Genomic DNA, 16,766 nt, shown 5'->3' with positions numbered 1-16,766 from the left:
ACTTCTTCTCACGCTTTAGGGCCCCTAAAAAGCCAGGGCAGTATAAATACCCCACATGTGACCCCATTTCGGAAAGAAGACACCCCAAGGTATTCCGTGAGGGGCATATTGAGTCCATGAAAGATTGAAATTTTTGTCCTAAGTTAGCGGAAAGTGAGACTTTGTGAGAAAAAAAACAAAAAAAATCAATATCCGCTAACTTATGCAAAAAAAAAAAATATTCTAGGAACTCGCCAGGCCCCTCATTGAATACCTTGGGGTGTCTTCTTTCCAAAGTGGGGTCACATGTGGGGTATTTATACTGCCCTGGCTTTTTAGGGGCCCGAAAGTGTGAGAAGAAGTCTGGGATCCAAATGTCTAAAAATGCCCTCCTAAAAGGAATTTGGGCCCCTTTGCGCATCTAGGCTGCAAAAAAGTGTCACACATGTGGTATCGCCGTACTCAGGAGAAGTTGGGGAATGTGTTTTGGGGTGTCATTTTACATATACCCATGCTGGGTGAGAAAAATATCTTGGTCAAATGCCAACTTTGTATAAAAAATGGGAAAAGTTGTCTTTTGCCAAGATATTTCTCTCACCCAGCATGGGTATATGTAAAATGACACCCCAAAACACATTCCCCAACTTCTCCTGAGTACGGCGATACCACATGTGTGACACTTTTTTGCTGCCAAGGTGGGCAAAGGGGCACATATTGCAAAGTGCACCTTTCGGATTTCACCGGCCATTTTTTACAGATTTTGATTGCAAGGTACTTCTTACACATTTGGGCCCCTAAATTGCCAGGGCAGTATAACTTCGCCACAAGTGACCCCATTTTGGAAAGAAGACACCCCAAGGTATTCCGTGAGGGGCATGGCGAGTTCCTAGAATTTTTTATTTTTTGTCACAAGTTAGCGGAAAATTATGATTTTTCTTTTTTTTTTCTTTTTTCCTTACAAAGTCTCATATTCCACTAACTTGCGACAAAAAATAAAAAATTCTAGGAACTCGCCATGCCCCTCACGGAATAGCTTGGGGTGTCTTCTTTCCAAAATGGGGTCACTTGTGGCGTAGTTATACTGCCCTGGCAATTTAGGGGCCCAAATGTGTGAGAAGAACTTTGCAATCAAAATGTGTAAAAAATGCCCTGCAAAATCCGAAAGGTGCACTTTGGAATATGTGCCCCTTTGGCCACCTTGGCAGCAAAAAAGTGTGACACATCTGGTATCGCCGTACTCAGGAGAAGTTGGGGAATGTGTTTTGGGGTGTCATTTTACATATACCCATGCTGGGTGACAAAAATATCTTGGTCAAATGCCAACTTTGTATAAAAAAATGGGAAAAGTTGTCTTTTGCCAAGATATTTCTCTCACCCAGCATGGGTATATGTAAAATGATACCCCAAAACACATTCCCCAACTTCTCCTGAGTACGGCGATACCAGATGTGTGACACTTTTTTGATGCCAAGGTGGGCAAAGGGGCACATATTCCAAAGTGCACCTTTCGGATTTCACCGGCCATTTTTTACACATTTTGATTGCAAAGTTCTTCTCACACATTTGGGCCCCTAAATTGCCAGGGCAGTATAACTACGCCACAAGTGACCCCATTTTGGAAAGAAGACACCCCAAGGTATTCCGTGAGGGGCATGGCGAGTTCCTAGAATTTTTTATTTTTTGTCGCAAGTTAGTGGAATATGAGACTTTGTAAGGAAAAAAGATAAAAAATAAAAAATCATCATTTTCCGCTAACTTGTGACAAAAAATAAAAATTCTAGGAACTCGCCATGCCCCTCACGGAATACCTTGGGGTGTCTTCTTTCCAAAATTGGGTCACTTGTGGCGTAGTTATACTGCCCTGGCAATTTAGGGGCCCAAATGTGTGAGAAGTACCTTGCAATCAAAATGTGTAAAAAATGGCCTGCAAAATCTGAAAGGTGCACTTTGGAATATGTGCCCCTTTGCCCACCTTGGCAGCAAAAAAGTGTCACACATGTGGTATCGCCGTACTCAGGAGAAGTTGGGGAATGTGTTTTGGGGTGTCATTTTACATATACCCATGCTGGGTGAGAGAAATATCTTGGCAAAAGACAACTTTTCCCATTTTTTTATACAAAGTTGGCATTTGACCAAGATATTTTTCTCACCCAGCATGGGTATATGTAAAATGACACCCCAAAACACATTCCCCAACTTCTCCTGAGTACGGCGATACCAGATGTGTGACACTTTTTTGCAGCCAAGGTGGGCAAAGGGGCACATATTCCAAAGTGCACCTTTTGGATTTCACCGGTCATTTTTTACACATTTTGATTGCAAAGTTCTTCTCACACATTTGGGCCCCTAAATTGCCAGGGCAGTATAACTACCCCACAAGTGACCCCATTTTGGAAAGAAGACACCCCAAGGTATTCCGTGAGGGGCATGGCAAGTTTTTAGAATTTTTTATTTTTTGTCGCAAGTTAGTGGAATATGAGACTTTGTAAGAAAAAAAAAAAAAAAAAAAATCATCATCATTTTCCGCTAACTTGTGACAAAAAATAAAAAGTTCTATGAACTCACTATGCCCATCAGCGAATACCTTAGGGTGTCTACTTTCCGAAATGGGGTCATTTGTGGGGGTTTTCTACTGTTTGGGCATTGTAGAACCTCAGGAAACATGACAGGTGCTCAGAAAGTCAGAGCTGTTTCAAAAAGCGGAAATTCACATTTTTGTACCATAGTTTGCAAATGCTATAACTTTTACCCAAACCATTTTTTTTTTGCCCAAACATTTTTTTTTTATCAAAGACATGTAGAACAATAAATTTGGCGAAAAATGTATATATGGATGTCGTTTTTTTTTGCAAAATTTTACAGCTGAAAGTGAAAAATGTCATTTTTTTGCAAAAAAATCGTTAAATTTCGATTAATAACAAAAAAAGTAAAAATGTCAGCGGCAATAAAATACCACCAAATGAAAGCTCCATTAGTGAGAAGAAAAGGAGGTAAAATTCATTTGGGTGGTAAGTTGCATGACCGAGCAATAAACCGCTAAAGTTGTGGAGTGCCGATTTGTAAAAAAGGGCCTGGTCACTAGGGGGTATAAACCTGTGGTCCTTAAGTGGTTAAACACATTTGACAATCAAAATCATAAATTTGAAGCAAAGTAAATGGCTTAGGCAAAATATTCTGGTGCGAAGTAAAACTATGTTCCTATATCTTCCCGATAGTGTCATACAGAGCACAGATCAATAGTGATACCGTGTCCAGATACATAGTGTCATATAGCTTCCAGATCAATAGTAATACTGTGTCCAGATATATAGTGTCATAAAGCTTCCAGATCAATAGGGAGTACACTGTCCAGATACATAGTGTCATATAGCTTCCAGATCAATAGGGAGTACAGTGTCCAGATATATAGTGTCATATAGCTTCCAGATCAATAGGGAGTACGGTGTCCAGATACATAGTGTCATATAGCTTCCAGATCAATAGGGAGTACACTGTCCAGATACATAGTGTCATATAGCTTCCAGATCAATAGGGAGTACACTGTCCAGATACATAGTGTCATATAGCTTCCAGATCAATAGGGAGTACAGTGTCCAGATATATAGTGTCATATAGCTTCCAGATCAATAGGGAGTACGGTGTCCAGATACATAGTGTCATATAGCTTCCAGATCAATAGGGAGTACAGTGTCCAGATACATAGTGTCATATAGCTTCCAGATCAATAGGGAGTACAGTGTCCAGATACACAGTGTCATATAGATTTCAGATCAATAGTGAATACACTGTCCAGATCCATAGTGTTATATAGCATCCAGATCAATAGGGAGTACAGTGTCCAGATACATAGTGTCATATAGCTTCCAGATCAATAGGGAGTACAGTGTCCAGATACACAGTGTCATGTAGCTTCCAGATCAATAGGGAGTACAGTGTCCAGATACATAGTGTCATATAGCTTCCAGATCAATAGGGAGTACAGTGTCCAGATATATAGTGTCATATAGCTTCCAGATCAATAGGGAGTACAGTGTCCAGATACATAGTGTCATATAGCTTCCAGATCAATAGGGAGTACAGTGTCCAGATACACAGTGTCATATAGCTTCCAGATCAATAGGGAGTATAGTGTCCAGATACATAGTGTCATATAGCTTCTAGATCAATAGGGAGTACAGTGTCCAGATACACAGTGTCATATAGCTTCCAGATCAATAGGGAGTACAGTGTCCAGATACATAGTGTCATACAGAGCCCAGATCAATATTGAATACACTGTCCAGATACATAGTGTCATATAGCTTCCAGATCAATAGGGAGTACACTGTCCAGATACATAGTGTCATATAGCTTCCAGATCAATAGGGAGTACAGTGTCCAGATATATAGTGTCATATAGCTTCCAGATCAATAGGGAGTACGGTGTCCAGATACATAGTATCATATAGAGCCAAGATCAATAGGGAGTACAGAGTCCAGATACATAGTGTCATATAGCTTCCAGATCAATAGGGAGTACAGTGTCCAGATATATAGTGTTATATAGATTCCAAATCAATAGGGAGTACAGTGTCCAGATATATAGTGTCATATAGCTTCCAGATCAATAGGGAGTACAGTGTCCAGATACATAGTGTCATATAGCTTCTAGATCAATAGGGAGTACAGTGTCCAGATACATAGTGTCATACAGAGCCCAGATACATATTGAATACACTGTCCAGATACATAGTGTCATATAGCATCCAGATCAATAGGGAGTACAGTGTCCAGATACATAGTGTCATATAGAGCCAAGATCAATAGGGAGTACAGTGTCCAGATATATAGTGTCATATAGCTTCCAGATCAATAGGGAGTACAGTGTCCAGATACATAGTGTCATATAGCTTCTAGATCAATAGGGAGTACAGTGTCCAGATACATAGTGTCATACAGAGCCCAGATACATATTGAATACACTGTCCAGATACATAGTGTCATATAGCATCCAGATCAATAGGGAGTACAGTGTCCAGATACATAGTGTCATATAGTGTCCAGATACATAGTGTCATACAGCATCCAGATCAATAGGGAGTACAGTGTCCAGATACATAGTGTCATATAGAGCCCAGATCAATAGGGAGTACAGCGTCCAGATACATAGTGTCATACAGGGCCCAGATACATATTGAATACACTGTCCAGATACATAGTGTCATATAGCATCCAGATCAATAGCGAGTACAGTGTCCAGATACATAGTGTCATATAGCTTCTAGATCAATAGGGAGTACAGTGTCCAGATACATAGTGTCATACAGAGCCCAGATACATATTGAATACACTGTCCAGATACATAGTGTCATATAGCATCCAGATCAATAGCGAGTACAGTGTCCAGATACATAGTGTCATATAGAGCCCAGATCAATAGGGAGTACAGTGTCCAGATACATAGTGTCATACAGAGCCCAGATACATATTGAATACACTGTCCAGATACATAGTGTCATATAGCATCCAGATCAATAGGGAGTACAGTGTCCAGATACATAGTGTCATATAGCTTCCAGATCAATAGGGAGTACAGTGTCCAGATATATAGTGTCATATAGCTTCCAGATCAATAGGGAGTACAGTGTCCAGATACATAGTGTCATATAGCTTCCAGATCAATAGGGAGTACAGTGTCCAGATACACAGTGTCATATAGCTTCCAGATCAATAGGGAGTATAGTGTCCAGATACATAGTGTCATATAGCTTCTAGATCAATAGGGAGTACAGTGTCCAGATACACAGTGTCATATAGCTTCCAGATCAATAGGGAGTACAGTGTCCAGATACATAGTGTCATACAGAGCCCAGATCAATATTAAATACACTGTCCAGATACATAGTGTCATATAGCATCCAGATCAATAGGGAGTACACTGTCCAGATACATAGTGTCATATAGCTTCCAGATCAATAGGGAGTACACTGTCCAGATACATAGTGTCATATAGCTTCCAGATCAATAGGGAGTACAGTGTCCAGATATATAGTGTCATATAGCTTCCAGATCAATAGGGAGTACGGTGTCCAGATACATAGTATCATATAGAGCCAAGATCAATAGGGAGTACAGAGTCCAGATACATAGTGTCATATAGCTTCCAGATCAATAGGGAGTACAGTGTCCAGATACATAGTGTCATACAGAGCCCAGATACATATTGAATACACTGTCCAGATACATAGTGTCATATAGCATCCAGATCAATAGGGAGTACAGTGTCCAGATACATAGTGTCATATAGCTTCCAGATCAATAGGGAGTACAGTGTCCAGATACATAGTGTCATATAGAGCCCAGATCAATAGGGAGTACACTGTCCAGATATATAGTGTCATATAGCTTCCAGATCAATAGGGAGTACAGTGTCCAGATACATAGTGTCATATAGAGCCCAGATCAATAGGGAGTACAGCGTCCAGATACATAGTGTCATACAGGGCCCAGATACATATTGAATACACTGTCCAGATACATAGTGTCATATAGCATCCAGATCAATAGCGAGTACAGTGTCCAGATACATAGTGTCATATAGCTTCTAGATCAATAGGGAGTACAGTGTCCAGATACAGTCATGTGAAAAAATTAGGACACCCTTTGAAAGCATGTGGTTTTTTGTAACATTTTTAATAAAAGGTTATTTCATCTCCGTTTCAACAATACAGAGAGATTAAAGTAATCCGACTAAACAAAGAAAACTGAAGAAAAGTCTTTTCAAGATCTTCTGTAAATGTCATTCTACAAAAATGCCTATTCTAACTGAGGAAAAAGATAGGACACCCTTGCCCCTAATAGCGAGTGTTACCTCCTTTGGCTGAAATAACTGCAGTGAGACGGTTCTTGTAGCCATCTACCAGTCTTCGACATCGGTCTGAGGAAATTTTACCCCACTCCTCAATGCAGAACTTTTTCAGCTGTGAGATGTTTGAGGGGTTTCTTGCACGTACAGCCCTTTTCAAGTCACCCCACAGCATCTCAATGGGATTCAAATCTGGACTTTGACTTGGCCATTCCAGGACTCTCCATTTCTTCTTTTTCAGCCAATCTTTGGTTGATTTACTAGTATGTTTTGGGTCATTGTCATGTTGCATGGTCCAGTTCCGCTTCAGCTTTAATTTTCTAACTGATGGTCTCACATGTTCTTCAAGCACCTTCTGATACACAGTAGAATTCATCGTGGATTCTATGATGGTGAGCTGACCAGGTCCTGCTGCAGCAAAGCAGCCCCAAACCATGACACTTCCACCTCCATGCTTCACAGTTGGTATGAGGTTCTTTTCTTGGAATGCTGTGTTTGGTTTACGCCAAACATGTCCTCTGCTGTTGTGTCCAAATAATTCAATTTTGGACTCATCTGTCCAAAGAACATTATTCCAGAAGTCCTGGTCTTTGTCAACTTTATCTCTGGCAAATTTCAGTCTGGCCTCGATGTTTCTCTTGGAAAGCAAAGGTTTCCTCCTTGCACACCTCCCATGCAAGTTAAACTTGTACAGTCTCTTTCTGATTGTAGAGGCATGTACTTCTACATCAACAGTAGCCAGAGCCTGCTGTAGTTCTCGAGATGACACTTTAGGGTTTTTGGAGACCTCTTTTAGCATCTTGCGGTCTGCTCTTGGGGTGAACTTGCTGGGGCGACCAGTCCTGGGCATGTTGGCAGTTGTTTTGAAAGCCCTCCACTTGTAGACTATCTTCCGGACAGTGGAATGGCTGATTTCAAAATCTTTTGAGATCTTTTTAAATCCCTTCCCAGACTCATAGGCTGCTACAATCTTTTTTCTGAAGTCCTCTGACAGCTCTTTTGCTCTCACCATGGTGCTCACTCTCACTTCAACAGTCAGGAGCACACCAAACTAAATGTCTGAGGTTTAAATAGGGCAAGCCTCATTCAACATGCAGAGTAACGATCTACTAATTATGTGCACCTGGTGTGATATACCTGTGTGAGATCTGAGCCAATTTAAGAGGGAATACATGTGAGGGTGTCCTATCTTTTTCCTCAGTTAGAATAGGCATTTTTGTAGAATGACATTTACAGAAGATCTTGAAAAGACTTTTCTTCAGTTTTCTTTGTTTAGTTGGATTTCTTTAATCTCTCTGTATTGTTGAAACGGAGATGAAATAACCTTTTATTAAAAATGTTACAAAAAACCACATGCTTTCAAAGGGTGTCCTAATTTTTTCACATGACTGTACATAGTGTCATACAGAGCCCAGATACATATTGAATACACTGTCCAGATACATAGTGTCATATAGCATCCAGATCAATAGCGAGTACAGTGTCCAGATACATAGTGTCATATAGAGCCCAGATCAATAGGGAGTACAGCGTCCAGATACATAGTGTCATACAGGGCCCAGATACATATTGAATACACTGTCCAGATACATAGTGTCATATAGCATCCAGATCAATAGCGAGTACAGTGTCCAGATACATAGTGTCATATAGCTTCTAGATCAATAGGGAGTACAGTGTCCAGATACATAGTGTCATACAGAGCCCAGATACATATTGAATACACTGTCCAGATACATAGTGTCATATAGAATCCAGATCAATAGGGAGTACAGTGTCCAGATACATAGTGTCATATAGTGTCCAGATCAATAGGGAGTACAGTGTCCAGATACATAGTGTCATATAGCTTCAAGATCAATAGGGAGTACAGTGTCTAGATACATAGTGTCATACAGAGCCCAGATACATATTGAATACACTGTCCAGATACATAGTGTCATATAGTGTCCAGATACATAGCGTCATACAGCATCCAGATCAATAGGGAGTACAGTGTCCAGATACATAGTGTCATATAGAGCCCAGATCAATAGGGAGTACAGTGTCCAGATATATAGTGTCATATAGCTTCCAGATCAATAGGGAGTATAGTGTCCAGATACATAGTGTCATACAGAGCCCAGATACATATTGAATACACTGTCCAGATACATAGTGTCATATAGCATCCAGATCAATAGGGAGTATAGTGTCCAGATATATAGTGTCCAGATACATAGTGTCATACAGCATCCAGATCAATAGGGAGTACAGTGTCCAGATATATAGTGTCATATAGCTTCCAGATCAATAGGGAGTACAGTGTCCAGATATATAGTGTCATATAGCTTCCAGATCAATAGGGAGTACAGTGTCCAGATACATAGTGTCATACAGAGCCCAGATCAATATTGAATACACTGTCCAAATATATAGTGTCATATAGAGCCCAGATCAATAGGGAGTACAGTGTCCAGATACATAGTGTCATATAGAGTCCAGATCAATAGGGAGTACAGTGTCCAGATACATAGTGTCATATAGCTTCTAGATCAATAGGGAGTACAGTGTCCAGATACACAGTGTCATATAGCTTCCAGATCAATAGGGAGTACAGTGTCCAGATATATAGTGTCATATAGCTTCCAGATCAATAGGGAGTACAGTGTCCAGATACATAGTGTCATACAGAGCCCAGATCAATATTGAATACACTGTCCAAATATATAGTGTCATATAGAGCCCAGATCAATAGGGAGTACAGTGTCCAGATACATAGTGTCATATAGAGTCCAGATCAATAGGGAGTACAGTGTCCAGATACATAGTGTCATATAGCTTCTAGATCAATAGGGAGTACAGTGTCCAGATACATAGTGTCATACAGCATCCAGATCAATAGGGAGTACAGTGTCCAGATATATAGTGTCATATAGCTTCCAGATCAATAGGGAGTACAGTGTCCAGATACATAGTGTCATATAGAGCCCAGATCAATAGGGAGTACAGTGTCCAGATACATAGTGGCATATAGAGTCCAGATCAATAGGGAGTACAGTGTCCAGATACATAGTGTCATATAGCTTCTAGATCAATAGGGAGTACAGTGTCCAGATACACAGTGTCATATAGCTTCCAGATCAATAGGGAGTACAGTGTCCAGATATATAGTGTTATATAGATTCCAAATCAATAGGGAGTACAGTGTCCAGATATATAGTGTCATATAGCTTCCAGATCAATAGGGAGTACAGTGTCCAGATACATAGTGTCATATAGAGCCAAGATCAATAGGGAGTACAGTGTCCAGATACATAGTGTCATATAGAGCCAAGATCAATAGGGAGTACAGTGTCCAGATATATAGTGTCATATAGCTTCCAGATCAATAGGGAGTACAGTGTCCAGATACAGTGTCATATAGCTTCTAGATCAATAGGGAGTACAGTGTCCAGATACATAGTGTCATACAGAGCCCAGATACATATTGAATACACTGTCCAGATACATAGTGTCATATAGCATCCAGATCAGTAGGGAGTACAGTGTCCAGATACATAGTGTCATATAGAGCCCAGATCAATAGGGAGTACAGCGTCCAGATACATAGTGTCATACAGGGCCCAGATACATATTGAATACACTGTCCAGATACATAGTGTCATATAGCATCCAGATCAATAGCGAGTACAGTGTCCAGATACATAGTGTCATATAGCTTCTAGATCAATAGGGAGTACAGTGTCCAGATACATAGTGTCATACAGAGCCCAGATACATATTGAATACACTGTCCAGATACATAGTGTCATATAGCATCCAGATCAATAGGGAGTACAGTGTCCAGATACATAGTGTCATATAGTGTCCAGATCAATAGGGAGTACAGTGTCCAGATACATAGTGTCATATAGCTTCTAGATCAATAGGGAGTACAGTGTCTAGATACATAGTGTCATACAGAGCCCAGATACATATTGAATACACTGTCCAGATACATAGTGTCATATAGTGTCCAGATACATAGCGTCATACAGCATCCAGATCAATAGGGAGTACAGTGTCCAGATACATAGTGTCATATAGAGCCCAGATCAATAGGGAGTACAGTGTCCAGATACAGTATATAGTGTCATATAGCTTCCAGATCAATAGGGAGTACAGTGTCCAGATATATAGTGTCATATAGCATCCAGATCAATAGGGAGTATAGTGTCCAGATATATAGTGTCCAGATACATAGAGTCATACAGCATCCAGATCAATAGGGAGTACAGTGTCCAGATATATAGTGTCATATAGCTTCCAGATCAATAGGGAGTACAGTGTCCAGATACATAGTGTCATACAGAGCCCAGATCAATATTGAATACACTGTCCAAATATATAGTGTCATATAGAGCCCAGATCAATAGGGAGTACAGTGTCCAGATACATAGTGTCATATAGAGCCCAGATCAATAGGGAGTACAGTGTCCAGATACATAGTGTCATATAGCTTCTAGATCAATAGGGAGTACAGTGTCCAGATACACAGTGTCATATAGCTTCCAGATCAATAGGGAGTACAGTGTCCAGATATATAGTGTCATATAGATTCCAAATCAATAGGGAGTACAGTGTCCAGATACATAGTGTCATATAGAGCCAAGATCAATAGGGAGTACAGTGTCCAGATATATAGTGTCATATAGCTTCCAGATCAATAGGGAGTACAGTGTCCAGATACATAGTGTCATATAGCTTCTAGATCAATAGGGAGTACAGTGTCCAGATACATAGTGTCATACAGAGCCCAGATACATATTGAATACACTGTCCAGATACATAGTGTCATATAGCATCCAGATCAATAGGGAGTACAGTGTCCAGATACATAGTGTCATATAGTGTCCAGATACATAGTGTCATACAGCATCCAGATCAATAGGGAGTACAGTGTCCAGATACATAGTGTCATATAGAGCCCAGATCAATAGGGAGTACAGTGTCCAGATATATAGTGTCATATAGCATCCAGATCAATAGGGAGTATAGTGTCCAGATACATAGTGTCATATAGTGTCCAGATCAATAGTGAACACAGTCATCCCAGTGATAATACTGTGAATGCAGGAAGTATAATTACCATCGACCATCAGCTCTGTCAGCCCCACAGTGCGAGGATCCCAGCAAACAGCTCCCTGTATCTCAGCTTCATCAGATCCATGCACCAATATAACGATGTAAACGGCAGAACTGAGAGATACAGTATATGTCTGACATAACTAATACACCCAGACCCAATGTCTGCAGAACAGGATAAACCCGTAGTCAGCACCCAATACTCCATAACCATAAGGCATCACTGAATAGCGGCTGCCAAGTGACAAACAAGCCCGATGTTCACATCACAGCAATGTATAATAAGGAACTGAGTAAGGAAGCTGAAAGTGGAATAAATGCTCTATTATAACTACAGGAAATGATAATAGATGTATTTAATAGCAATGCACAGCTAAAAGGAATGTATCATTTATTATCACGTCATAACATTATTTCAATCAGGTTTATATTCTAAACATTTCATTTTACAGTTTTTTGTTTTTGTTTGTGACTGTCCACATAAACCTTGCAGTTCTCACACTGGCTGCTAGAGGGCACAGCAGGCTGATACGTCTTGTTTTTTGCAGACCACTTGTCAGCTTTGCTGTATAGACTGGGACACCCTGAGCACAGTCATCTCATTATCATTAGAGGGATGGTAATATAATGACAGCTGTAGTGTACTGTTGGAGGCCTAGATAAGGCCAATGTGTTTCCAATATGGCCACCCCTATACAGATAATACAAGAAAGAAGTGTGTGTCTCCAATATGGCCGCCCCTATACAGATAATACAAGAAAGAAGTGTGTGTCTCCAATATGGCCGCCCCTATACAGATAATACAGGAAGAAAGTGTGTGTCTCTAATATGGCCGCCCCTATTCAGACAATACAAGAAGGAAGTGTGTGTCTCCAATATGGCCACCCCTATACAGATAATACAAGAAGGAAGTGTGTGTCTCCAATATGGCCGCCCCTATACAGATAATACAAGAAGGAAGTGTGTGTCTCCAATATGGCCGCCCCTATACCGACAATACAGGAAGGAAGTGTGTGTCTCCAATATGGCCGCCTCTATATAGACCATACAGGAAGGAAGTGTGTGTCTCCAATATGGCCGCCTCTATACAGACAATACAGGAAGGAAGTGTGTGTCTCCAATATGGCCACCCCTATACAGATAATACAAGAAGGAAGTGTGTGTCTCCAATATGGCCGCCCCTATACAGACAATACAGGAAGGAAGTGTGTGTCTCCATTATGGCCACCCCTATATAGACAGTACAGGAAGGAAGTGTGTGTCTCCAATATGGCCGCCCCTATACCGACAATACAGGAAGGAAGTGTGTGTCTCCAATATGGCCGCCTCTATACAGACAATACAGGAAGGAAGTGTATGTCTCCAATATGGCCGCCCCTATACAGACAACACAGGAAGAAAGTGTGTGTCTCCAATATGGCCGCCTCTATACAGACAATACAGGAAGGAAGTGTATGTCTCCAATATGGCCGCCCCTATACAGACAACACAGGAAGAAAGTGTGTGTATCCAATATGGCCGCCTCTATACAGACAATACAGGAAGGAAGTGTATGTCTCCAATATGGCCACCCCTATACAGACTATACAAGAAGGAAGTGTGTGTCTCCAATATGGCCGCCTCTATACAGACAATACAGGAAGGAAGTGTGTGTCTCCAATATGGCCGCCCCTATACAGACAATACAAGAAGGAAGTGTGTGTCTCCAATATGGCCACCTCTATACAGACAATACAGGAAGGAAGTGTGTGTCTCCAATATGGCCGCCCCTATACAGATAATACAGGAAGAAAGTGTGTGTCTCCAATATGGCTGTCCCTATACAGACAATACAAGAAGGAAGTGTATGTCTCCAATATGGCCACCCCTATACAGACAATACAAGAAGGAAGTGTATGTCTCCAATATGGCCACCCTTATACAGACAATACAGGAAGAAAGTGTGTGTCTCCAATATGGCCGCCTCTATACAGACAATACAGGAAGGAAGTGTGTGTCTCCAATATGGCCGCCCCTATACAGACAATACAGGAAGGAAGTGTGTGTCTCCAATATGGCCGCCCCTATACCGACAACACAGGAAGGAAGTGTGTGTCTCCAATATGGCCGCCCCTATACAGACAATACAATACAAGAAGGAAGTGTGTGTCTCCAATATGGCCGCCCCTATACAGACAATACAAGAAGGAAGTGTGTGTCTCCAATATGGCCGCCCCTATACAGATAATACAGGAAGGAAGTGTGTGCCCCCAATATCGCCGTCTCTATACAGATAATACAGGAAGTGTGTCCCCCCAATATGGCCGCCCCAGGGAACTTTTTTAGAAATGAAATACTGCGTTTAAAAAAAGTTCACTGATGAGCTTGTTTACCAGGACATTAGAGAGGTCCAGAGCCAAATAGCACCATGTAGCGGTGTAATGGTTGTGCCTCTGCTTTTTCTTTGCTTAGTATACAGATTTATAGAACACTTATTAAATTCAATGAAAGATATACACAATCCAAATGCAGAGAGCTCCCTCTAGTGGTGGCTTCTGGTGGTTAGATTGTAATGGCCCATGCAATTCTCACTCTGTCCTAGTTTACAGGTAGGAAGGGATGCTACTGCTGCAGCTTCTCTCTCATATAATTAAAGGGTTGAATCCTCAGCAAAATGCACATTCCTGGCAACTCACACAATGTCAGAAATTTCTGCTCCCCCTGGACTTACATTAGGCAGATTTTCTACAAAACGTTCTGCACCTGTCACATTTGGCACAGGGGTTTGCAGAAGTTAGTGCACCTGATACAGAATAGAATTTTTCAGCTGCAGAGATTTCTGCTATAAATTTGCAATGGAGACATGACCAGGATGGGCTTTCAGTGTCTGACAGCAAGCAGTGGTCTTGAAAGCAGAGAAGAAATGAAACACAAACTGTTTGATTAGGAATTTCCCATATCATATAACATCCTGTCCCACATTTACTAAAGTGAGTGCACATAGACCTTGTTGGAAACTGTGCCAAAATTTGGTACATCAACTGTTGCTAACAGACTAGTCCTGAATTTGCAGGGACCGTCTACGGAAGGATTCGTATCTGTCAGGAGATGGCATGGTATGAACACTGGCTTGTGCTATGTTTACCTAGAGTAGTAAATGCCAAGGCCTGCACGGTGAGTAAACACGCCCGGGGGATAAGCTGCCCGTGTGACAAAAGATCAGCTGTGGTGCAATGAATGAGGGTGATTATATAAAAACGTAACGCTGCCACATCCCGAGGACGCTAGGACATTTGGATCTCCATGATGTGACCCCATTCTACAAATATTTACAAAATAAAAAATCTCCCGTTTTATGTACACAGCTCCCATGCAGACCTCATTTTTGGATGCATAAGGATGTGCATAGTTTTTTTGGACCATTTGCAAGCATTGGAAATAAGTGCAGCAAATGTTGCACAAAACCCCCTGTGCACACACATTGCTAGAAGAAGTGATGCAAATTTTTGGTGGATTTAGGCAGGAATTTGTGCATCAATGTGGACAGGATCTATAGGAGAACAGAGTCCTACAGTATATGCTGAGTTTTCAGGTTCTGAACCTCAGCAGCCAGCCTACCTGGTATTTTCCCTGCAGCGGCCTCTAGAGGAGGAATGTAGTATTACATGGCCACGATTTAAAGGGAGTCTGTTTCCTCCAAAATATGTTTCATAGTAAGCATACCGCCTTGTAGGGTAGATGCCCCCCAAAATAATCATACACATCTACCCCTCTGATCCTGATAAATGCTTCTTTTTATTTCTATGCAAGTAAGGTGTTTGGTGCACTGTGGGCAGGGCCACTACATTTGGTGCACCATTGCTCTTCCATAATACTGGCCAGTGCTTCCCCCTCTTCTTTGACAGTCCCTGAGATTTCAGAGCTGGTGGTAACGATGACACAGGTGAAACCATTTGCACCAAACAGAGTGGCCCTGCCCACGGTGCACCGAAAACCTCATTTATATAAAAATAATAAGGAAGCATTTCTAAGATCCAAGTATGGTTATCTTTCGGGGCAAGCTCCCTTTAAATCACCGGCATGTAACACAAAATTTCTCCTCTAGTGGCCGCTGCAGGGAAAATGCCAGGTAGACTCGTTGATCATGGTCTGTTCTTAAAAAATCAGTATAAGGGCTCATGCACACGAACGTATGTATTTTGCGGTTCGCAAAACACGGATTTGCAAAAAAATATGGATGACGTCCGTGTGTATTCCGTATTTTGGGGAATGGAACAGCTGGCCCCTAGTAGAACAGTCCTATCCTTGTCCGTTATGCGTTTTTTTTTGCAGACAAACGGAATGCAAACGTAGTAACTTCCGTTTTTTTGCGAACCCATTGAACCAAATGGCTCTGCATACGGTCCGCCAAATAAACTGTAACGGATGCAGAAAGAAAATACTTTGTGTGCATGAACCCTAAGGGCTCATTCAGACAGTCGGAAGTGTTTTGCTGTCCACAAATTGCGGATCCGCAAAACACGGATACTGGCCGTGTGCGTTCCACACAGCACTATATAGAAATGTATATTCCTGACTGCGATTGCGGACAAAAATAAGACATATTCTATTATTTGCGGGGCCGCAGAACGGAACTACGGATGCACACTGTGTGCTGTCCGCATCTTTTGCGGCCCCATTGAAATGAATTCGGCAAAATTGCGGAAGGGTTGCAGACCTGTACATACGTCCATCTGAATGCATCCTAAAACTGAGTATATAGGACCCTGTTCACATATGGATTCTACCCAGATTGATTCACAAACTCATTGTAATTGTAATACTGCATTTCTCCTCTAGTGGCTGCTGCAGGGAAAAT

The 16,766-nt window shown here is 41.3% G+C and overlaps 1 protein-coding gene across 2 annotated transcripts in view; it reads right to left on the bottom strand.

The window, feature by feature from the left end:
- Nucleotides 1–16,766, bottom strand: part of FYB1 (FYN binding protein 1) — a 72,560-nt gene that overhangs the window by 28,674 nt on the left and 27,120 nt on the right. The window contains exon 1 of one of the 2 annotated variants that reach the window (XM_044274794.1): nucleotides 11,934–12,177. The exons of the other annotated variant lie outside the window; for it this stretch is intronic. Coding sequence (XP_044130729.1) covers nucleotides 11,934–11,936 — 3 coding nt within the window. The 5' untranslated portion in view covers nucleotides 11,937–12,177. Of the gene's footprint in view, nucleotides 1–11,933; nucleotides 12,178–16,766 lie in introns of those variants that run through there. 2 annotated transcript variants of the gene reach the window in all.

This window comes from Bufo gargarizans, unplaced genomic scaffold (genome assembly GCF_014858855.1).
Source record: "Bufo gargarizans isolate SCDJY-AF-19 unplaced genomic scaffold, ASM1485885v1 original_scaffold_2062_pilon, whole genome shotgun sequence".
NCBI lineage: Eukaryota > Metazoa > Chordata > Amphibia > Anura > Bufonidae > Bufo > Bufo gargarizans.
Note: the sequence above shows the minus strand (reverse complement) of the source record. Positions and strands in the feature narration are given on the sequence as shown.